The sequence below is a fragment of the Halictus rubicundus genome, chromosome 9 (genome assembly GCF_050948215.1).
Source record: "Halictus rubicundus isolate RS-2024b chromosome 9, iyHalRubi1_principal, whole genome shotgun sequence".
In the NCBI taxonomy this organism is placed as follows: domain Eukaryota; kingdom Metazoa; phylum Arthropoda; class Insecta; order Hymenoptera; family Halictidae; genus Halictus; species Halictus rubicundus.
This window is the reverse complement of record NC_135157.1, coordinates 2,946,671-2,972,321: the sequence shown is the minus strand read 5'-3', so window position 1 is coordinate 2,972,321 and position 25,651 is coordinate 2,946,671. Positions and strand designations below refer to the sequence as shown.

Genomic DNA, 25,651 nt, shown 5'->3' with positions numbered 1-25,651 from the left:
AGAGCGCGTTGACAGTTCCCTGCTGTGCATGGCACGAAACAAAAAAAATGTTTTCAGGGCCTCCACAGTTCCTTAGGAAAACTATCGGTATCTCTCCCCTAGAACATCATGAAGATAGGAAACGTTCCTCCCTCTTGGTGAAACAGCATCACTCATCCCTATATTATACGTAAATTATACATATATCGTAAAAACGAGAATATTAGTAATTTTTTAACACTTTGACTGCCAAACTAGAAACCTCAAAAATTTCATAAAGTCAAAGTAAGTTTTTTAATGAAATAAAAATTGAAAGAAATTAAATGTATGATATTGAGTTGTCCTCCAACTTCCTTGCATTTCACAGATCCTAATCAAATTTGGTACGATGAATGTATCAACGTGAAAATTCATTTTAAAACTTGGATAAATAATTCCGTCACCCACATATGGGTGACATGGCAGTCAACGTGTTAAAGGAAATATTCACATTAGAAATGGGATCATTGCATGTGAATCCGATTATTTTTTTTTTTTTTTGACCATGTTTCGAATTTTTATGACATCGAAGTATACTATATAGTCCAAGTGAAAATGGGAGGTGGGGGTTGAGCCATCATTTTGTAATCTTGGAAATTGTTTAAAACACACAGACCATCAAAGTTTGCCATTTTGGACGAGTTTTACGAAAACTGCCTACACGACACAATTTATACCACAGTTATTATTAAAGATAGAAAACGTTACGAGCCAGGGCTGCGGGCAGTGCGAGAGGCCGACGAGGGGGTTATTACCCCAGGAATATGGTTCCAATTTGTTAGTTAGGTACGCGGACGCACCCAATGCGAAACCGGAGAGTCACTAGGAGAGATACGCAGGCGAACACGGTACGAAACCGGGGAACTGCTAGGAGGTTGTGTAACAGCGCGGATGAACCCAATGCGAAACTGGGAATCCGCTAGGAGTTGGATAACTCACAAACGCACCTGATGCGAAACTAGGGAGCTGCTAGGTTGCGGAAGAATCCAATACAAAATCGGGGATCCGCTACGATGGTATAGTTTTCGTGGACGCAACCAATGCGAAACTGGGGAGTCACTAGGTTGGAGAAATCTTTGTTGGATTAACGTGTGTCGCGGGCGAACCTGATGCGAATTCAAGGACCCACTAGGATAGTTAGTAAGCCTCGTAACTTGTACAGGGTGCTCAAAAAAACATTCAATATTTATATAGTCTACAGGATACACTGTACTGAGTAAAAAAGCTTTAGTAAACATAGGTCGAAAGGTCAACCGTTTCTGAGACATTTTTGTTTGCTAACATCATGATTCATTTACTACTGGCTTTTTGATATTTATAGAAAATTTTCCACGTGTTATGATTTTCCGCTACAGAACTGACTGATTCTGGATGAAATCTACTGTCGGCACTTGAAGGAGGACATTCAGAACGCGGTTTGTAAACACTGCCGTAAGCATCGCATGCGATGGAAGGAAGTTGATCATAATGCTAGCAAACAATAATGTTCATATCTCAGAAACGGTTGACCTTTTGACCTATGTTTACTGAGGCTTTTTTACTCAGTACATAGTATCCTATATACCATATAAATATTGAATGCTTTTTTTTTAACACCCTGTATATAATTTAATTGATACAATCCGAGCGGTAAGATTGTATCGTGTGGGAACGTTCAATTACTAGATTAGGATATTGGGCAATAATTAAGGGTTTATAAATTAAGCGAGTTAACAAACAAGACAAATATATTCTGTAGTGAAATTTGTTAGAAGTGTTGTTATTTGTGTCGCGAATGAATTTATAGTAAGTGTACAATTGAAGAAATTGTTACCTATGATGCACGGTTTTGACGCACTGGTAATGCGGAGTCAGAGAGCAATTATTGAATGCCAAATAGAATCTATACCGAACTAACGGAATCCATAAGGTTACGATTTGATTCGAAAGGGACTTTAACCCGATCTCACTAGAATTGACTCTTATGCGTGTAACGCGACTCTACACGTGACTGCATGATTACTGATCGACTACTGACCAGCTACTGAACGCTACTGAACGCTACTGAACCAAAGAGGATGAAAATGAACGGGTTTACATACCTTGAAAATGAAAGGGGTGCTGTGTTAAACTTAATCTCACGTAGGGTCACACTCATATTTTTTTCTACTTCTAATGAAAACCAGGCCTCAGTTAGATTTTCGCTAAAAGAGGTTAATGAAATGTTATCCGGGCTGTTTCCTATCAGAACCTTAATTAACGGATGCCAGAAGGGAGTGTTCTAAAGATTTTCATATAAAGAAGTCATACAGTATCTTCCATTAATAAAAGGGGTCTGTTGGGACGCTTTTCGTTCTCAGAAAAAAAATTAGAATTTCTAATCGAAATGAACGTGTTCATTGTACGAACGTCTTATATTGTACTCTAACGCTTATTATGCTTTTTACTGGAATCGTCCAATATAATAAGTTAATCTGTTGACTGGGAGAAAGAGAATTCACTCGTCATTCATCTTCGTTATCGCCTTTCAGTAACTTTTCATTTTCTTCCTAACACTTTACTTACGGGCAGTTACTTAACCGTATAATAACGAGCCAAATTCTTAATGGACATTTCAAATACGCTACCAAATATACAGGGTGGTCTACGCAACTTCTATGTCTTGAATATTTCCGTCATTTCTAATAATATGAAAAAATGATATGTACAAAAGTTGCATGGAATCACAATTTCAAAGTCACCTTAATTTTTTTTAATGGAAAGCCCTACCTTTTGTATCGTCTGTGGTAAAATGTATTGACCCTCATATGTCCTAGATCTAATAGTTAACGAGATATTACCGAAATCATTTTCAATACTTACTACCTGGGTGATCGAACTGATGTCCCTGAACTTGAATATGTTCAGTACATATGGAAAATTACATACATAAAAACTCGTTACATATTAGATCTAGGACACATGAAGGTCAACACATGTTTAGACAGACTTTAACTCCTGTTAAATAAATAAACTCGTATTAACCTTGAAATCTCCGAAGCGTCTTCACACACATAAGACACGTTTACATCACAATATTTCTCCCTCTATGTCATGCAACTTGTGTAGACATTTTTTTCATATTATTACAAGTAACAGAAATATTCAACGTGTACAAATTGTGTATTGTGTGGACCATCCTGTATCATTTCTTTCGACTCAGAATAAAGAGGGACCCAATTATTGTGCCTATATTAATTATACTTACTTTTAAAGCATAATGAAGGTTAAAAAAGAGATATTAAATTTTTTCATTAAAATCAGTTAATATACATATATGTTACATAAGTCGGGGACGATATTAAGTGGACACACTTAAAAATCGCATAACTTTTTAGTTGTTAGATCGACTAGTTTGCTAGACAATGAGTAAACAAACATTTCTTTATATTGCAATTAGTTGGAATGATAAAAAAAAATGAAAATATGATGATTTTTCAACTTTTTTGTTTGAGCCTATAACGATAATTTAAGAAATGTGTTTTGTAGATTTCGGTAACTTATATGCATACTGAAAATTTCATCGAAATCGGTCAACGTTGCAATGAGCTACAAACGTTTCAAGATGAGTGGTTCAATTTTCAGTATGTGTCCCCGACTGTATCTCTTTTTTAATGTTCATTATATCTTCAAAATAAGTATAATTAATATAGGCACAGTAATTGGATCCCTCACTCTAGATCTGTACATATCGGGTATGAATTTTCATTTTCTGCTAGGAATTATCGAACGAAATTAAAATTCGATCAAATATGGAACACTGCTGTTCTAGTGGTCCGTCAGTCGATTATGTTGAAAAACAGATCTGAAATATACGGAATACAGCAATATCGATTACATACAGAACTCATTTAGCCACGGGAAGTATGGGGAAATATTTTATGTGGATGTTGTTTTACTTTATTTGAATATGTGAGGTGGGACGTTTTATTAGCGTTTCACTTGACTGCGAGGGTACCATTGCATGCAAAGAGTACAGCCACATCATCGAGGACTCTCTCCCCTTTTACATATTTTCTGCTTCAAGTACCTACTGTACTGACATGAGCTGGAAAATTGCTAGAGGAAGGACGCAGGGGCAAGAGGAGTATTTCACTTGGTTCGACGATCCTTTTGCGCGTTTAGGAAACGGTAAAGGAGTGAAAGTGAATAGAAACATAGAGGGCGAACCAAACAGAGCAAAAGCGAGCGAGATCGATATCGGCGAGGAAGCCGATATCAAAAATATAGACTGCGGACTTTATGCATTTGTGACAAAAATGATTAACCACAATTCGCTACAATAGAAACATTAAAAGAGTCGAAGGGTGTTGATGTATTATTTTCGGCCTGCTAAAATTATTAAAGAACGAAAGAACTTTTTTTTTTAACAGATGTAGAATGAAATTTCTGTTTAGCTACTGCTTCTTACAATTGAGGCATACAATTTTTAATTTTGCATAACGATCCGCAGTTCATTTATTATATATTCTCTATATAGAAGACTTTGACGATATTTTTTAGTTAAAAGAAGACGAAAATTTTTTGACGTATTACTGTAAAAAATTACAATGATTAATAATTCAACAGATATTTAAATTGTATTATGATCTTTCTGTGCGTTATTGATGAGATTTGAGAGTTCCCCCATGCAACTATGTCTGAATTTAATAACGTTCCAAAAATTGCGTATATAAACATCTGTGAACTATTCACAATCAATAGCATGCAATTTAATTCACTATCTGTTTGCTATCCAATGCTTGTATCTGCAGGTAATAATTATTATATTTAAAATAACTCTACGAAATTAACTGGAATTAGAGCAATGGCATGAACATTACCCAAATGACGAAAAGATTATCCAATCACATCATTGCAATTACGATCTAATTGACATTAAATAAGATAAACATAATTATTGTGCCTGTCAGTGAATGATAATTTCAACGCTGCGTTGCTAAATGTATAAAATAAATGGTATACATCAGACCTATGCTGTGACATTACAAAGGTGCAATTACTATAATTAAATTATCATTAAAATCGCAACAATTCCATTTTTTAAATATGTGTTGAATTACGTTGTCTACTGTGCTGCTGGATGTGCATTTACAATTTGCAAACTTCCGTAGAATTCATAGAAAAATGACAAGAATTTTTAGTTGGTTAAAAAGACTCATTTCCTACGAAAATTTGACAATAGCGTTTTCTTAGCAATTGTGAAAAATCATTTTTTTATCAAGGAGTGCAAAAGCTTGCTGGCACATTGGCAAAGTATGTTGAGAAGAAAGGAGATCGTGGCAAAAAGTAATGTATTTTCTTAAAGTTTATTAAAATAATTCGATAGGCACAGTGGGGATAACTTTTGACTCACCCTCGTATAATGAAGAAAGTCGTACTTCAACTGAACTGCATTAGCATTCGTGTGCACGGGCTGGCAGCTCGTCGTCGCCACAAGGCGCCGATGTGCGTTTCAAACGCGGAGTCTGTCCATAAAAATCGACCCTTTTCGGCAGCGCATTACATACATTCATGCGAACGCATTTCAAGCCCGAAATGCCTCGCCTTCTGATGCAGACGCGTGCCGAGCAGTTGGATACGCTAGATCCTGGCATAAAAATCAATCTTTTTCAAAGGCGCGCGAATGTTTCTGACTGTACAGCGCGGATAAAACCCTTTCGGCTTTAAAATGGCTTACGCACCTTTGAATACAAATGTAGCTTGAGCGTTACATACTTTCGTTACCGGCTACGGCGAATGCACAAGCGGAAAATCCTGATCCGCAAAGCGGCTCTGAATATTTTGAATGGCTACAATTTCGTAAAAATGTTCTATCGAATCCGCAAACTAAAGATGTTAAACTGGGACGTGTTATAATCCCTTTATAATCAGTAATAATTGCAACAGCAATCGCTTTACGCGGATCTTCACGAATTTCTTTTCTCAGCTCAAAAATGATAAATTGAAATTGTGTTGCAAATAGAATACATTTCTTGCATTTTGTTTCAGTTTTGTGACTAAAAATATAATTTCACGAATTTGTCTTGACACACGCTTCCATATAATATCAAAAACATACTTACAGCATTGAAGGTCACCGTCATTTCTAACTAAACAGTGCAATCGCAAAAAGATTACATACGCCATTACGTTGCTTGTAAAAAGCAGTATTACTTTTTCCTATTTCATTCTTTTCTAATATTTATTAATAGTAATAGTGTGAACACACTGTATGTACAATAATTGTGTCCGCCTGTTATTGCGGGTGTTCGCGTCCGACGTGACATAAACACACGATACTTAATAGTTTTGATTGGAAACAGTACTGATCCTATAGAAATTTCATCCACTGTGCGGAACCTTTTAATTTCCGTTTTCGAGGGCTCGAAACGGGATCCCGGCCCCCCAAGAACCCGAAATTATTGAACCCCGTATAAATTTCCTCGGCTACGATTCTCTCTGCAGAAGAATGTGATTTACCGAGTGGATGTTGCCGACTGCAAACGATGCGAGTATACCCCTCGAATGTTTTGCGAACGCAGCCACCTGATATTCCCGAAACTGTTCTCGCGCAGCTGCGCACTGATGTACACCGTCGGAACGTCACAGAGAAAATCACTTAGGAGACTCGTCGAACGTATAAAGTATAAAGTATTCGACGGGAGGTGAGCATATTGTCATAGAGAGGGATGGGGGGGGGGGGGAGGACGCGCAATCCGTGTTCCGCAACATCGGCGAACGTAAATATATCGGCGGGACTGCGATACTCCAAGACAGCTTTGTACACGCGTATGTTTTCCCTCGATAAAGCCCTCTCGGAGAAGTCAAAGAGCATCGTATATCGACTTTGACGGTCGACACGGCGGAATAAACGGAACGCCGTTGTCTTCCATTTCGAATTTTCTTTGCCGGGAGGGAATAGACACGCCGAAACGCGAAATATACAGAATGTTCGCCCGGACGACGGGGTGGGGAAAAACAACAAAAAGAAAAATTGAAAACGCTCGAAAAAAAAATCCCCCCGGGGTGGAAATTGTCGGGGCCACCCGTGCCCATTTTCGCTAATGCAATTCGAGAGTTCCGGCAGACGCGATTAAGCAGCGACGGAAGACGGATTAAACGACCCGCTCGCGACTTAATTCGCACAGTGTTCTTTTTTCTTTTTTTTTTTTACGGGAAAAAATCGTGGAAAATTAGCGAATAGGAACGGGGAAAATAGAAAATAAAATATTCTACGCACGTAGCGGGGATCGTGGAGATTTTGAAGGTTTTTATTTTTCGTGATGGTCGTAGAAAAAACGTGGTGGCATCGAGTGAAATATTTGAATTGAAGCAGTAGAAAATCAATTTGTATAATGAAGTTTTCGGGAAGCACGCGTCGCGCGTCGTTTCGACGTTCGAGCAAATTCGAATTCGCACGACACGATTCTACGGCATTTCTGCCACGGTTTCGCGGCAATTGAACTAGCAGACAGATGATAAATTCATTTACGGCTTGGTTCGGATTCGATTTCGTTTGTGGTCGACCAGCGTCAAATGTCGAGCGTTCGCAGCGTTATAGACGCGAGCGAGAATGGAAAATAGGCACGGCTTCCAGTTGGTTAGATCGAGAAAAATTCCACGTCTTCTATTCTATTGGTATTTTACTAATCCACTTGCCCAGTTTGAATAACATAACGAACAGTGACCACGTCACCAAGGCCGCTTCTTCCTTTTTATTTTTTTCCCTCGGTATACTTTTCCGTTTCCGTTTCGTTTCTGTCCCTTCCTTTTGTAGCCACATGGTCGGCATCGCGTTCTCTCCATAATTATTTAAAGTTATGTTGTATTAAAATGTTTGCATCAAAACCTGACCGTATCTTCATTTATCGTGAAATATCAGTCTCCGGGAATAAATACATTCTCATCAGGATTTAACAAACATTTGATGTAATTTGAAGTTCGCACTTTGAAACCTATGCTACGTGCAGTCCAAATAATAAATGAGTACGCAGAATTCGTTTATGTTATATTTCTTTGTAGGATAAAAAAATTAGCACCCTTGATACTCGACGTGGTGTTGGAAATTATTGCACCGTTTAATTTGTCCGCGCGGATGCTTCATTATCTTTTACAGAACCGTCATTATCACGAGGTCCAATCTCATTGCACGTCAATTTCATGTACACATTACAAGGGTCTAATGAAAAGTTATATCCCCCGAGTTTACAGCTTCTATGAAAGTAATTTTAATAAATGAAAAATGTCGAAAATAGTACCCGTTTACTGTGGTATTCCTCACGTTTACCATTCTACGTGATCAGCCGAAGAATTGTCAATCTTACGTTTCTAGCCACATCGTAATTGTACTCTCGATATCTGTGCCGGTTTGAGATCAATAGCCTTAAAGGTGCTCCTTTAATCTTGTCCAGTCTGGGCTACTTCGGGTTTGTACATTAGAGCAATCCCTTTAGCAATGAGAAATTCGATCACGGCATGTTGCTTAAACCGCATCTTCGAATGACCACTACACGAGTGAAATGGTCAACTTCGCAAACTATTGCTGCGCAACCTCTATGCACAACCATCTCTCGTCTTACATACCAAGGAATCAACGAATAAATAGTTACAGTGCGTCAGTGGTTCACTGATAAATTATTCAACTACTGCGGTTAAATTAGTCAGTTACTGTTCATTTAGTATAAGAGATTATTTAACTCATGGGGGAAAAACGTCGATATTACGATATTAATTACGCACATAACATAAAATCAGTAGATATTATTCATTATTCCCATTATTTAAGAAATCAAGTAGCTTGATTTCAATAATAGAGCTGGAAATGTCCCATTACGTAAGCATTTACAGTGAATTTTTATTTTTCATCCTTTTTTATGTTTGTGACCTTAAATGACCTTGAATGACCTTGAACCACTGTATCGTTGAAGTAGTCTCCAGAAGGGGTACGATCGCAGGAGTTCAAAAATATGTGGTTCAATTTTGAAGGACTAAGTTGGCCTTCAAATCTCCTAAGCATCTCTACCTGGAAAAAAGTTATGTACACAACGTAATGTGCTCCTCGAAAAGTTATTCAGGTGTCTCACTCTGTATAACAATATATTGTACATGTACTGTATATCAGAAGGGCTGCTTACAAATGTTTATAAAAGATTCTGCATTCACCAATGAAATCAGCTGCGACTAGCGTACGACTAAGGAAGGCGAAAAGAGGAAATGAGAGTAAGTCACAGAAGTATGTAAATGAATAAACTCATTTACATATTAATGTCTGTCAGGAACACCCTCATTTCGACGGACTTGGCAACTCCAGTGTTAGATTGTTTTTCTGCGAATTATTTCACGTTCCTTTTTCGTCCTCCAGGAACTCCTCGGAGAAACAATTGATCGCGAGAACCCGCAGATCCAATTTCCAAGGGATTACAGTCAACGTATAGGAACACGCGTTGACAAGGATAAAAAAGATGAGTCCTACGTATGACCTAGATCTGAATACGTTAACACATTATTAGATTATCTCATAATTTTTTTAAGTTCATGGTCCATGGCTGTGAATTTTTTAATTAATTAATGCAATCTAATAATTACATTTGAGATTATTGTACAAGAGATGGGTTCTAAGCTTCCTCTGGTACAGCATAATTATTGAAAATTCTATAATTACCAATTAACGCTTTGACTGTCAGCTTAACAATCTCAAAAATGCCATAACGTAAAAGTAATTCATTTATCGGAATGAAAATTGGAAAAGTTAAGAAGGGTAATACTGAAAGCACCCTTCCAAATGTCTAGCATGTTGCAGATCCTAACCAAATTCGGCATACTCAATACAATAACATCAAAAAGGGACGTAGCACTCGAAGTATTAACAGGCTTCCGATAGATAAAGTGTTAATGAGTTAACAGAAACAAAAAATTGACCCGGTCGTCGTTTTCCATTCTCTAAGGCTATTTTAACCAAGAGGAAAACACAGCCCTTTGGATTTAACACTAAACCTACCGACATTTCATGTATACCTAATCCTACCATGAGCGGTCAAATGACCGCTTAAAAAAAATATGCATCTTAATATAGAAAGACATGCTATGAAATTTTTTCGGAAAGTAAACAATAAAGAAAGTTGTGAACATTGAAAAATGGGTTGCATGTATATTATAGGAAAAGTCAATAAGTTACATGGCGATACAGTAACGTTGTATAGAAGAAATTCTAAACGAAATTTCAAAAACGGTCATTTGATATATATAATAACAGTTATTCTAAAATTTTCTACGATAAAAATCACTAATACAAGGGTTAATCGTTATTAGTAATTGATTATTATTGAAATTTAAGATAATATATACAAAATATAAAGAAAAAAATTCGAAAAACAAAATGATTAAAAAATATCGATTTTTATACTTTTTGGTTACAAATAACAGTCATTAGTGTCCAAAAAATTAGATCCTCCTCGATAATTGTCATCGATGAAGAAAAACTGTTTCGTTTACTCAGAGCATTTATCGAAGAGATAAGTTTATTTCGATCACTCATAACAGTTATCAATGAGAGAAATTTATTTCGATCGCTCATAACAGTTATCGATGATCGAATTTCTTTTCACTTGTTCATAATAATTATTGATAAGAACATTCATTTCAGTTGCTTATTTAATTACTCAGTTGTCTACTCTTTTTCTGATGGAAGAAGTCTGTGAAATTCATTGAGAAGGTTTCGTACAACAAGACGAATCAATAGATCATAAGAACAACAAAAAATGTGAAAAAAAATTTTTCAAAATTTTTTCACCTAGGAAAATCAGAAATATAGACTCCTGTATTTATCAAAACTAGCGTGCATCATACACGCTGTGCCCGCAACTTAGGTTAGCGTTGAACGAACCTTTTCTGCTCTAAAATTAACGTTAAATGATTTGCGGTGTGATTTGTCAGGAGGAAATTTGGAAAAACTCATGTTAGTCACATTAAATTTTTATTGTCGCATTCTATCATTTGAAAGTTGTACTATTTAATAATAACTATTACAAATTTCCTCCATCAATGACTGTTATGAGCAATCGAAAGGAACTTCTCTCATTGATAACTGATATGAGCGATCGAAATAAATTTATCTCATCAATAACTGTTATAAGTGATCGAAATGAATTTCTCCCAACTATAACATTTACCAACAGGAGAAAAAACTTTCGGTTACTCATAATCCTTATTTATAACCAATACGATTTTAGTCCATGGTTCCAACATTAGTTACGAATTTGGATAGTAGTTCCAATGTGGTATACATAGTTATCGGTCGGAAAAATGCTCGACGTTGCGGCTCTGTCGAGATGCTTCGCTGTCGACGGTTGGATAAATTCTATTCAAACACGCTGCCAACAACAGCGATCGATTCCCTCCATTAATCCGAAACTTTCCATGTCGGGCTAGTTTAATTGGCGAACAAATTCGAGGTGCAAATGCGATAACCACAAAACAAACCGAAAGGGGATTTATCAAAGATACGACCCATTGCTCCGCGTTATCAACTCGGTGAAATATCATTCCTCGAATAACTATAGCGCCATATATTTTTATTATACAAATGCTGTTCGATTTTCCACGCGCGATCGCGCATTCTGGCTCGTAATCTTCAAAGGCACGCAAGAATTAGCATTCTCGCAACATTTCACTACCACCAGTGATTGAAATAGATTTCGTTTCATTCGATAAGCTTCTTCCGAAGCGATACAATTTTTTATCGAGTAGATAAGTAATTTGTATATAATCAGTCTCGTAATTGATGGCATACGCTTTAAATCAGAATAATTTTTTTATAAACGGACCCAACGACTTAAGTTTTTCTGCATCGCTAGATGGATTGGTTTACTAGATGATACGTAAAGAACATTTTGTAAAAATTAGGTTTAGCCGGAATTACGTAAAAAACAAAAAAATAGTAAAAGTTCCTTTTTACCATTTTTGATTTAGGCTTATAACGAATATTTTAGAAAATGTGATTTGTAGATTCATATGAGTTGTATTGATGCTGAAAATTTCATCGAAATTGGTCTATTTGTTTATGAGTCAGAAGGGATTAAAAATCGTGAAAATTTCAGTTTCTCAAACAATTCACCAATTTCGATGAAATTTTACTCTATAGCTTATATGAATCTACAAAACACATTTTCTAAATTTTCGTTACAAGCCCAATTAAAAAAGTTGTAAAAAGCAACTTCTATTATTGTTTTCGTAATTCTCATTACATATCATCCAGTGAACTAGTGCTTCTAGGTTAGAAGAAAAACTGAAATCATTTGGTCCATTTATAAAATAGTTATTCTGATTTAAAGTGTGTGTTATCAATTACGAAGCTGACTGGAAACACGTTTTCGATAAAACATGTTGTTTTACATGGAAAAATTGAACAATGATCTACCTATATAAGCACAAGCAGACATTAAAATTACTCTTTTAGCAAAGTTTTGAAATGTCTCTGATCGTGATTTTGCATTATTTTAGAGTGTCCATCTCGTACTTCGTTTTCAAGTTTCCTGGTGCCCATTCTGGATATTTCAGCCACTTATGGACATTAATACGGCTTACAGAATCCCTTTGATACACCGCACGATTTCTGTGGGTTGCCTCAAAAGCTTTTGTTCTAAGTTTCAGCACATGAAGCAACCAAGCAGGGATTATAACGTTAGCAACAGATTTCCTGGCGAGTTTTTGCATCAGGGATTTTGCAGTACGGACAAAGTTGTTGTACCGAGTGGTGCATTATGAGGTTTCTTAACAGTTCGGAATTGTAAAAACAACGAAGAGTACGAAAACATTGAAACACCGGCGGTAGAAACGGCTGGACAGGAGAAACACATCAGTCTTAATGAAAACAATCTTAAGTGAGCAGGATTTTCTCGGTGGAGTGTGGGGACTCTACAAATACAAAATAGTGAAACGTTCTCGCAACATTTGTTGTTCACGGACGAGTATTACAGACTGGGTCGACAGAAATCTAAAACGTTTTTAATGTAAATGTAACTTGACTTATCGAGATTAAAAAATTGTAAGGAATTTTAGAAATATCTTTTGATAGCATGGTACAAAAGCGATGTTACATCTTTTTATTTATTTTAGATCATTATCATCTTGCTAGGAAGCCCGGTTATTGTCACATGAAAAGTACCCTTTCAATTATTTTGCCAAACATTCCAGACTTCGTTCAAAACCCAGCAGAGTTCTCCAGTTATTCTATCTCCACCGATACTACGTTCATATTACACGTAATGCTAGTATGCTTTAAAGCAGAAGAAACTGTCATAAAAAGGAAATGGATAATGAATTTATTCTGTAGGATGAAAAAGTATCTCCGAAGTTATCTCCGAAGGAGGAAAAGTATCTCCGAAAAAAGGGAAAACGACCGGTAACTTCCCCCGAGTAGTGGTGCATATTTAGCTTTTTACAGTATTGTTTACGAACAAGCTCGCTGTACGTTTTCATCGTTACTTACTGCGAAAAAGTTATGCGATCCCCGACTGTACAAGTCGAAACTTGAAACTGTTATATCTCATTATTGAAACATCTGACAAAAAAAATGTTTCAAACAAAAATTACTTGTTTTTTTCTGTAGAATCTAAATACGTAACGTTTTATAGGGGTTTCTTTTTTAAAATTATAAAAGGTACCCCTGCCCCCTTTAAAGGAAAAGCGGGGCGCCACTTCACGTTTATGTAATTAGAGAGGCCCTTCAGATCCATGCAATTTAAGACCAAGAACTTTAAAATCGATGGCATAGTTTTCGAGATATTGAGCTGTTAAGAGTTATGTGGACCACCCTGTATATCCTAATAATAATTTTTGATAATCATACGGATTAATCAAAATGATTTTAACAATCTTTGCATGTGCTAGAATAATGACCTGCAGTCTAGCTACAACAAAAATTATATGAAATGCATATTATTAACAGTTTGCGGATTTTATGCATTCATGACAAAAAAAGTATTAGATTTCAAATGCAACATAATGAAAATGTTTAAAAAATGTAGAACTACTGTTATATTACTTTCGATTTAATCAAATTATTCCGGAAAAAATAAATGTGTGTGTTAGTTAATGCAAACAATTTTTATTTTGCATAAAAGCCTCCAGTCTAATTATTACGTACATCATAAAATTCGCAGACAGTTACACGTTATTTTTCCGTTTGATATCAAAGAGATAGAATTTAAGAAAAGTATAAATACCATTGTGCATATAAAGTAACCGTAATGGAGATTGCTACTGCTCAAATAAAAGAAAAATAGTAACTACCACTGCATCTCGAAACTATGTGTAGTCTGAGTAGTGAATTGTTCAGCAATAATTAGATTAATAAGAAATAAGGACCGTCTTCGATTTACTGGGGATTAGCTACCCGATGTGAGTAATGCAGGGTTAAATGTGGCTTCGAGTCTCCACCGTTTGAAGGATACGTAGTTCCTATTTTTGGCTTTTCTACAGGCCAGGGATGTTTTGTGAAAATCGTGTAGGGGTAGTGAGTGAGGTTCGACGTCGGAGCGGCGCGCAGTGGGCAATTTGGACAAAATCGGATTCAAAATCAAAGAACTTTCGATAGGAATGAGGTAGAGCGATGAAATTTTTTTTAAATGAAAGCTGCAACTTTGTAGTATATGGGAAAAATAGAGAGATTGTGGTACGAACGTTTTTTAACCTCGAGAAAATTCATTAAACGCGAACAAATTCAGGAAAATTTTAGTTTTTCCAATACCACACGCGGAAAAAATTTTTTTTTAACATACTATACATCATTTCCCATAGATTTTTTCACGCCAATTTCAAATCTGGTCTCAAAATTTGTGTACGACCTCAGGATTTTGCAAAAAATAGATTTTTGTGACAAAAACTAATGAAGTCATTTTTTCGTTGAAATGATTGGATGGTAAGAATCTCTATTTTTCCCATATTTCACAAAGGTTCAGCTTTCATTTTAAAAAAATTTCATCGCTCTACCTCATTCCTATCGAAAGTTCTTTGATTTTGAATCCGATTGCGTCCAAATTGCCCATTGTCCGGCACGCGGCACACAGTGGCGTAGCCGCACGAAGGGAGAAAAACATTATAAATGCTGTATTATTTAAAAAAAATACTTCACCGATGATGATGACGTATCAATCGAATCTCAATGGATTTTTCGATATTTTAAAACTTGTTTATTTTACAGACGTGTAAAAAAACGTATCACCCTTTTTCCATTAAATTGTAAGACTAGAACTATCAAACCGATGAAAATGAGTTTTAGGGAGCTTACAGTGAAAACATAAGAGTGTCCACTAAAAATGTTGTCATTTGGAAAAAATGTTTTTTTCACCATTTATTTGGCAATTATTTTTCGTCCGATTTCGTCCAAATTGATCACTGTGCGGCGCGCAGGAGGATTTCCTGAGCATCCAGTAACGGAAAGTATTTGTCCATTAATGTTTCAGTCAGTGGGACGGCCGCGGAAACCACACGCGAGACGGAGCAGCCACTTTGGAGTACGTACGCCGTGCGGAGGACCACTCGATCCTTTGCATGGTCGTCGACCAGCACCACGACGACGACGACGGCGACGAGCAGGGCCGACGGAATGTTCCGTCAGACAAGTTCCTGGCACGCAGATAGCTCGAACTCGCCGGACCGGGTCCCGTTCGGGATGCTGAAAACGGTCACCGGAAGTCAGGTCGAAATGCATCGGAATGCTGCCGACTCGGGAGTCAGGAGCAATCCGGGGAAGAAAGTGAAAACCAACCGTGAAAATTCGAGCCTGCCCTCGGGGATCTCGCCCGACATCAGACAGAAGATAAATCTATCCGCTGGACGGACGTTTATCCAATCAACGACGGCAAGATCGAGCTTCGAAGAAATGAACGTCTCGAGAACTTTTGATAACGTAAGTCGTACATCGCGTTGCATCGCGAGCTTCCATTGTTCACTCTTAAGGGGGCCGGCAGGCATTTGGCCTTGACTGTCACGCTATGTTACGCTGTGCCTCTTTCTAGACATTTTACGTCTTCAGTAAGTAAGCAATCAATTAAAAATGCATACCACCGTGTTTGTACATGTCTTTGCTACGTCTGTCCAGAGCCTTTTTTTCGATACGAACACCAAATCTCTCGAAATTGAGAGAATCTCTCTGCAATATACGTATATGAACTTGCAAGGGTCAAAATCTTGACAAATTGACGCTTCAATATTGCAATGAGCAGTTTAAAAGTGGTCACTTGTGTTTCCTAAAAGTCCAATCTACGTCTATCTAGAGCCCAAATTGCGAATTTCTACCTCATCACACATACGGCCGAATGACCAAATTACGGCGACAAAAGTAGATTTAAAAATTTTCTCTAAACTAATGACAAATACCATCATAACGTACTCTAAGAAACGGCCTAAAATATAGCGTGAGAATTTTTGTTGTTAACGCAACATAGTAGTTGGTGCGCATGCGCAAAGTGAGGATATCGTTCGGACGGCGAATCTCAGTTGTTTGCGCCAGTATTGTTGACGACGTAATTGCGTTTATCCTATCGTCTCCAATTTAAATTCGCCAAGTTTCCTACATGGATATTGAAGCGTCAGCTACGTACTTTCATCTGCAATTATTGCTAACACAAAGATAAGTTGTACATACTGTTAATATAGTATGTTCTATCATATACTATTTTTGGTTAAAAAATATTGATATGCTTACTTTAGCTAGAGTTATAAAAAAGTTCCAAATAGTACACCGATTTTTCTTTACTAGTTCGAAAAAATGGCTTATAACTAATATAAAAAATTAAAAAATGAGTCCCCATCTTTGCGCTATAAATCAATAGATCGGATTGTTTACAGGTAGTCGCGTCGACCGCGCTGTAAAGGAAATGAAAATTACGAGAAAAGAACTATTTGATGTGTTAAGAAGTGAACAGTTTTTCAAGTTTTCGTCATTTACGTGTAATGAACGATTGCTAAAGTATATATTCGACAAGTTTCGTGTTAGTGAACTTTCTAAACATTGTATAATACAAATAAAACGTATAGTTAAAGTGTTTGTTTCGAAACTTTTGATGAAATAAAGTATGCGAAAAAAACCGAAAAAGAAAAGAAGCAAAGTTTAATCAGGTTGTATTAAATATGCTAAGAATGCCTACTTTCTATAGGAATGGTAATGAAAGCAACGATGATGAGCTTGATGATGATGCTACTGATGATGCTTATGATAATGATGAAAATAACAATGAGGTTGTAAAATAATATTCTTATTGCATATTATATCTCACTAAAACATACAGAAATAATTTAGTGTTTTAATTTATTTAATTTTTTTTTTAATTAACATACTATGGACCCTTGCCCTTTTTTATGACCCCAACTAAGCCTAAGTAGCTACTTTTTCGAAGATAATTATTAAGCAGTCTTCTTATAATTTGGTCATTCGGCCGTATGTGCATCGTGGAGTAATTTGTAATATTCGGCGGAAAACTCGCTTTCTGAAGCAAATATGACGTCACAAGATGGCTGCCGCAGAGAGATTCTCTTAATTTCGAGAGATTTAGCGTTCGTATCGAAAAAAAAGGCTCTGGACAAACATAGCAAAGACATGTACAAACACGGTGGTATGCATTTTTAATTGATTACTTACTTATTTAAGACGTAAAATGTCTAGAAAAAAAGGCACAGCGTAACATAGCGTGGATTAATGTAGGGGTATTCTTCACCATTCGATCGGTGAAGATTCATTTAATAAGTTGCCGCAAACTTGACAACCTTGAAATTCAATGTCAAACCGTTTTTTCTTCCATCGTATAGTATTCATCGCGAGGAACGAGAGTCTCAAAGAAACTATGAGCCAACCGTTCCCTTGAAAACGACTGAAGTTTCGTGAATTATTTTATTCCATATGTCTACAAGGCGTCCCAAGATTCTATAAACGTGGAGCGACTGATTTTACATGAGGAAATGAGTCGAAAATATAGAATAATTTTTCTTCATTTGACTCCTCCTTTTCGAAAAATTAGAGTGTAAAAATTACAAACGCTAGACACGTGGACTGGACGGATCATCAAAGTCGATTTTCTCTGGAACGAGGCGTCGAATGAAACAAATTTATTTTATATTTCTGATTTATTTTCTCATGCAGAATCAACCCCTCCTCGTTTATGCCGTTTTGGGACACCCTGTAGACATTTGGAATAAAATAGTTTACGAAAAGTTAAAGACGTTTTTTAAGACAACAGTTGACTTGAGACCCATAGTTTCTTTGAGACTTTTGTTCCTCGCGATGAGTACTATAGGATACAATAAAAAATTTTTAACCTTGAGAAAAAAGTCAAGGTCAATTTTGAGGTCGATTTTTTTTTAATAGATCGACACCGGTCCAAATGTATAGAATACAAGTATGGTAGTCGTGACATATAATTTGCATACACGTTGTACATCCCTTATACATGATTCATCCATAATGAAGATGTGTAAATTCGCCTTTAGCGTGATTCTATGCATTTTTGGCACTGAATCGGCGAGGACATTAAAAGCATTGCAAAACATCGTTGCACAATATCCGGCTTATTGAAATTTTTAAAAGGAAAAGTACATTTTTATTTAACTTCCGTCCATTACAATTGACAGGAAAATTTTTATTTTGCATAAAAGTCCGGGATCTACTTATGAGATACTGGGGTACCCGAATCGAATTTTCAATGTGTTCTTGTAGGAATTTTACAACTTGAGAGGGCTTAAACTAAAGCTTGAGATTGCATTTTACGCTGGAAAACACTAAATCAAGTAGAAATATGGAAAGAACGCGTCTGGTAAATCTTCGAAAAATCGAACTTTCGACAAGTATCTTCGAATCGAGTTCTGAATATATTCCAATATGTGTACAATATTGTAGTAGGAATGTAAATTTCCTATTGATTTACAAACAGTATTATTCATCGTGTCGCTAGTACGTTCATTACATTTACAAATAATGGAGTTGAAAATGGTGATGAATTTTTCAAATGAATTTCTACTAAATGAACATGTAATATCGCAATATTGCTGCACATTTCATGCATAATATGTTGCGTTAGATTTAATGTCAGCGAAAAGCAAAGTTTATTACATTACGCTTTACTTACTTCGTATATAATCATGGTTATGTTACTGGTAACGCCAATGAATATAGAATGAGAACGAATTGTTCTCATGAAACTTCACGAATAGTAAAATTTGCAACGTAATTTGAACTGCATTTCATGTTCATACTATTAAAATATTAATCTTTTTTCCATGCAGATTTTTTAATATCGTTCATATTTTAATAATTTCATCAAAAATTGGTTTTCGATAAATGTTTCTGCTTTCTTGATGTGATATATTCCACTAGTTAACCATATTTGAGTAAATTCATGATATCGATCATTGTACAAAGCATTACCCAGTTCTAGGTTGACACTTGCATACATACAGTAAATCCAACAATTATTATACTTGAATACTAAATATTCCATTCTCCAAAATTGCCTGTATTTAAACTATGATTATTTCCCCCTTTAAATTTGAACTCATTGTACCGTTAGAAATCATTTTTCATAATCCATCATTCATTTTATTCCAAGATTTTTTTCGTGATGTAGCGGGTGAGAATCTGAAAACACGTTTTTTCTTGAAAACGCGGTACATTCAAACGCCAGTGAAAACATTGAAAACATTTTTTCGTGACTGAAACCATCGGAGATTAAATGATTGAAGCTTTCCTTTTCCGGCCCCTTAATAATTGATGTACAATTTTTTATAAGTTGTTTAATCGAGCTTCGAATGAGAGGTGTGCCGGCAATTTTACAGGTAGTATTTATAAGTTACACCGAACTTGTGCTTCATTTGTGTTTCATAAAACAGTGAAAAAAATCGTCTCTCAATTTTTAAGGAGGCTGCAATCTATGGCAATTTCAATTACGAGAAAAGTTTTTGTAAGTTCTTGGGGACGTTCGAATTTGCAGCATTTTTTATGGAAAAATGGGCCATCCCAATGTTGGAGGGAACTGACAATGCTCCGCGAAAGTAGAGGCATCAAGCTTTAAAATGAGACCAAGTCTATAGTTGTATTATTTATTTCTACGAAATTATCACAATTTAAATATCGACAATTTTTCGAGAATCGAATATGTAGTGTTTAAATACTTTTTGGATCCACTGCGCATCATGACCGATATTTCCCATTAGAACAAATTTCTGATGTGTCAAATGTAGACAATATTTTTATTAGCAATAATACTTAGATATTGTTAACACGGATCGGAACCTTTTGTGTTGAACCATAGAGAAGCTTAATACAGTATGTTTTCGCCTCAGGTTCGGTAAATCTTCCACGCTATAAGCTTACCATTACTCTACCGACTTAATCGGCTTATAGCGAGGGAATTCTGTTCTTTTTTTGTTTCTTTTGTATTACCGGTACAGTTTCATCGGGAGTTTATAACCGTGGGATTAGCAGAATCTGAAACGCGGTTTCTGGGGCGCAAGTTCGCGCATTAAAAAAAAAATGAAACGGGGAGAAAGAACCGAAACCAGAAGGTTCATCGATCTCGACGGCATAACGCAATTACAGTTGTAATGGATTTCCAGCACCCCAATAATTTCGTACGGAGGCGATAACTATAATTTAACGGTATTACGGCACCAGTTGCCTAAAGCGTCGTTGGACTCTCATTTAATTAACGACCTGACACCTGTGTATCGGAGGATTATTGCTCATCGACCGTATAAATTTTCAATTGCGTCAGCCACGAGTTACCGCCGCGGTCGTGATACCTGCGGTGCAAGGTCCGTTCTAAAAGTGATCGCACTTTTTCCAAATGCAAGAAACTATTTGCAACGCCTATGTATGAAACGCGTGACATCGAGAAATACACCATTCATTTATTATGCCTTCCAATTCGATCGTGTCTGGATCATTAGAAGCAGAGTTGCAGCACACGACCGTAGCTTTTGCACACGTGTCGCAAAACTTGGCAGTTAGGCTCTGCTGCACGATAATGCTGCACGAAACTAACAGCTTGGAAACTTCGCTCGCTAGAATATGAAGTTCCTCGATAGTCGAAAACACCCACACAGAATTTATTAATCGTAACACTGATTTTTAGAATTGTTTCACGGATTTGATCCAGCAGTTATTTCTTGTTTTTGCATAAAAGTTTCTTCAATGAACTCCTTTCCTTACTCAATATCTGGATTAGTATTATAAATATTAAACTACAAGTATAATTATCACTATGTACGGGATTAGGGGAGAGTTAGATAACACCGAAGGAAGGATAAAACTTTTTTGTTTCTAACTATTTCTGTATGAAACTTTGAGCAACATATTCGTGACACTTTTCTGATTCAAATGACACCAAACACGACACAATTTGAATCGTACTTACTTGTTTAATCCACGGTACAGTGGAACCTCGATTATCCGAACCGGTTTCTGAATTCTCCATTATCCGAATGCAGGTTTCATATACGTAAACAGTCAGATCTAAAGTGATTTTGTAATTAGTAACAGCTCCATTATCCGGGCATCTACGATCCCTTGATTAGTACGGATAATAGAGGTTCTACTATGTCGTGGATTAAACAGGTAGATATGATTCAAATTGTGTCGTGTTTGGTGTTATTTTAATCAGTAAAATGTCACAAATATATTGGTGAAGTATCGTAAAAAAATTATTTTAACCCTTTTAGTACCCTGCGATTTTCCATGGTCCTACCAAAAATACCCAACTCTACTGTTTCTTATTTTACTGGAAAATCTACGGAATTTTACATAGAAAATAGAAAAGTATTATTTTCCATAGATTTAAGTTTAAACTTTTTTTACTTGCTGATTCCTAGCAAAAGAAATTTCGCTTTTTTAAAACCGGTCCGTAAAGGGGACATTTGGGTCACAATAGGTCACTAAAGACTACAACATACTCAAATTTGAACAAATTTCAAACAGTACTCCAAAAAGTGTCCGATTTCGCGTGGAATGACCCAAAAGTGACTTGAAAGAAGAAGAACTGGTTGTTTTTGTGACTTTTCTTCACGACATGCTGAAGATAAAGGTTTCGAACGAGTGGAACTGAGTTGAAATAGGTGTCAATAAACACATGGTATTCCTTATTGAGATAATTCCCACTTTTCAACCATTTGAGTACAACTCTGTATAACCCAGACCTTTATCTTTTATTTCTTGCCTATCCTCTTCGCTGCTACTGTCTCCACATAGAATTTCTCACATGTATTTTTACAATAATATCTGAGATAAAACTCGTGTTTAGTAAACGTGTTTTCTAATATATGAACGTATTTTATAAAAATAAAGTGTTATTAGATGTGTTAAAATTCTATTAAAAACGAAACGCTGAAATATCGGCTCAAGGTATTTTTCGCGAATCTCGCAAAGCCGATATATCGACACATGAATACTAAAATGTTTAAACAAACAAGTTTTATCCTTACAAGGGGGAGGCCGAGACATATGGGACACGGATTTTAATGTTTCTCATATATGTTGTAGTATAGGTGTACTACAACATATGTTTCGAAGTTCAGCCCTCAAGCCTTTTTAAAATATTTAAAAAAAGTAAGTACGCAGTCAAGCTTTTGTCTAGAGCAAAGAAAGCGAAAATCAGGGAAACAAGAACACATTTAACTATTGCAATCGGTAACAACTCCAAATTCAATCGATATCACTCAAAAACAAATGAAATTTTTAATAGAACTATGGAAATTTCGCTGACTGTATCTCGAGACACAACTGTATTTACAAGAATCCAATAAAGTATTGTTCGCTGAAGACCGGTGGCCGTTCCGTCAGTTTTGCGGCAGATCTTGTAGGGCGCGTGGGTGGTCTAAGGCGTGACATTCTTGGAGTTGGTGGAATAGCGTGGCCTCACGTGATTTTTAACTATGTACAGACAGTGCCGTCGCACGAGAATCAGTTGGTGTACCAGCCCATTTCGTCGAGGGGGCCGAATGACTTCACGACGATGCCGACGCCGTTCCACGGGAACGATGTGGTACGCCGTCAAATGCGACACATCCCGGACGTGTGCGAGAAGTTCACCACCGGTGAGGAGTCCAAGCAGGAATTTTACAGTCCGAACTATCCGGACAACTATCCAAACCTGACCGAGTGCGTCCGGATCCTGAAAGGTGAGCGAACTTTGTCTCTTTCGCCCTAACGTTTACGGATGTCGGAGCGCGGAAACTTTGAAAAATCCACTCTGACCAGCTCGCGGAAATGCCCGCGCAAGCCACTGCCAAAGAATTCAGGATCGGGAAATACGGTTTCGAAGAGAATCCATTCGGTCCTCGGTTTCTTATTGCATGGAACGGCTCTTTCCGAACGAAACTTCCAAACTGGTTATCTTTTTGTGCGCATATTGAACCGTCAGTGGCAGAAGTGAACGCGTATTGTTTAACAATGAACGTACCGTTGTTGCTCGATGGGTTTCAGATCTTTTATTTCACAATGATTGCAGTAGAAATGCTTGTTTGTCTTTATTGAAATATACAGGGTGTTCGGTAACTGGTGGTATAAGCGAAAAGGGGGTGATTCTCCATGAAAAAATAAGTCGAAAATGTAGAACAAAATTTTTTCATGTGAGGCTTCATACCATTCATTTTAGTGTCCAAAATTGTTTATGTTTTCTTTTTCCTCATGTATTTTGAGTTTTAATTTCGGGGAAACGTACAAAATATATTTTTAATGTTTACTCGCGACTAAGTGAATTTACAGTTTTCGTACAGTTTGCACGGGTTTGTCAATTTGCGAATTCTGTACAGTTGACATCATTTTAGGAATCAGCGAAATGTTGACATGAACCGTTTCAAATAACCTGCCGTACATTTTAATTGGGAAAAATCCTGGACATCGAAAAATTGATACCGGGGCTATTGTAATAACTTCATTTTATTTCATACTCTTTGTATTTTATTCTATGTTATAACGGACCGTAATTATTGTGTTCATTTGGAAACACGACAAGATAAGGGCAATTTTATAACTACCAGATATCTTTCTGGTTTCATATGAAAACGGTTTTTGCGAGTAATTCATTCGATTTAACAGATTTCCTGGATTATACATTGAAACTGTGCTCAGCTAGCAAAATGCAATTCGTTCAATTTCCGTCAAAATAAAAATGCATGTGTACTACATGCAACTGCATGAAAACAAATGCAAGAAAAATGCCAGGTCTGCTCAATAATGACTCGCGGAACAGATGTGACTGCTTCTCCTCTTCGCCTAATCGGCGAGTCAGTCCCCACCATGTCCACTCCGACTTTTCCATCGACACGTGGCCCACGTCCGCTGCATCGGCTGGTTACTTACCACTGCTACGTATTCATGTACATGTATAGGGTGTAAAGAAATATTTGGTTATGGCCGCCATAGGTGTATTCTACATCTTCGGATCGATGAAGATCTGTAAAAAAAGTTGCCGCAATATTGTCCTTGACTTTCAAGGTCAAATTTCTTTTTATTTACATGACGCGTAGAATACAATACAATAAAAAGAAATTTGACCGTGAAATTCAAGATCAAGAAAAATTTTGCGTTAACTTTTTTTTTTACAGACCTTGACAGCCAAGACGAAACATTTTTTTACACCCTGTACATGCCGAAGCAGGTGGAGAGGAGAAGTAGCCACATCTGTTCCGCGAGCCATCGTTGAGCAGGCTTGCCATATACGATACAATATTTCAAAAAGAGATATAATAATTTGTCATGGTATTTTTGAAACTAATTAGGGATTTTACAACTGAACAAACCATAAAATTAAGAAACTTAAATTCATCAATATTATCTTCTTTTCTCTTTTTCTCCTAAATAGACTTTTATCTTTAATGTTAAATTTAAAGCATCGAAAATATACGTAACACTAGAACCAAATGTGTCAGAAACTGACAATAGCACAATTCAGAATTCATAAAGCCCCGTCCAGACTGACAGATGGGGCTTAACGCTGACGCCATTCTATGCATTACTGCATCATTTAAAAATTTTTTGTTCAACTAGTTTTTACGCGCCTGTCGCGTATTCCGTTCGGTTTTCTACCGATTTAATTATTAGAACGGATGTACGGACGGATCACGTTCGGCGCATGCAAAAATAAAAATCTACCCTGGACTAATATGGTTATGAACAAATCTGGAGTAGAATAAAGAATTTAAGAAATCTGGAGTAGAATAAAAAGTTCAAGAGTTTTAAAGGGTTTATAAGGAGAGTATCAATACATTTCATATAACTTATAAAAACCATTAAAGAGAGAAATAAATTCCTTTTTGGTTCCTATGACTTGCAATTAATGCAAACGATTTTCATTTTAATCATCACTTAATCATTTAAATGAATTGAAGCATAGCATTTTGAGAAAGTATTTTTAAAGTCCTGTATATTTAAAAAATTCAATGAAATATCAATTTTTTAATACCGCAAAAGGCTGTAACTACTATCGGATTCTGCAGTTACAGCAATGAGTACCGAGTACAAATTATGGTACAAATTACTAGAGACACGTTTTCAGTTTCTCAAACAATTCGGCACATATTCAGTTTGGCAGAAGAGAAATATGATTATTACAATTGAAATAATTTGAAATTATGCACAGTTTCTTAG

The 25,651-nt window shown here is 36.4% G+C and overlaps 1 protein-coding gene across 1 annotated transcript in view; it reads left to right on the top strand.

Moving 5' to 3' along the window:
- Positions 1 to 25,651, top strand: part of Neto (Neuropilin and tolloid-like) — a 281,903-nt gene that overhangs the window by 154,379 nt on the left and 101,873 nt on the right. The window contains exons 3-4 of the mRNA XM_076793432.1: positions 15,480 to 15,925; positions 22,944 to 23,181. Coding sequence (XP_076649547.1) covers positions 15,480 to 15,925; positions 22,944 to 23,181 — 684 coding nt within the window. The remainder of the gene's footprint in view (positions 1 to 15,479; positions 15,926 to 22,943; positions 23,182 to 25,651) is intronic.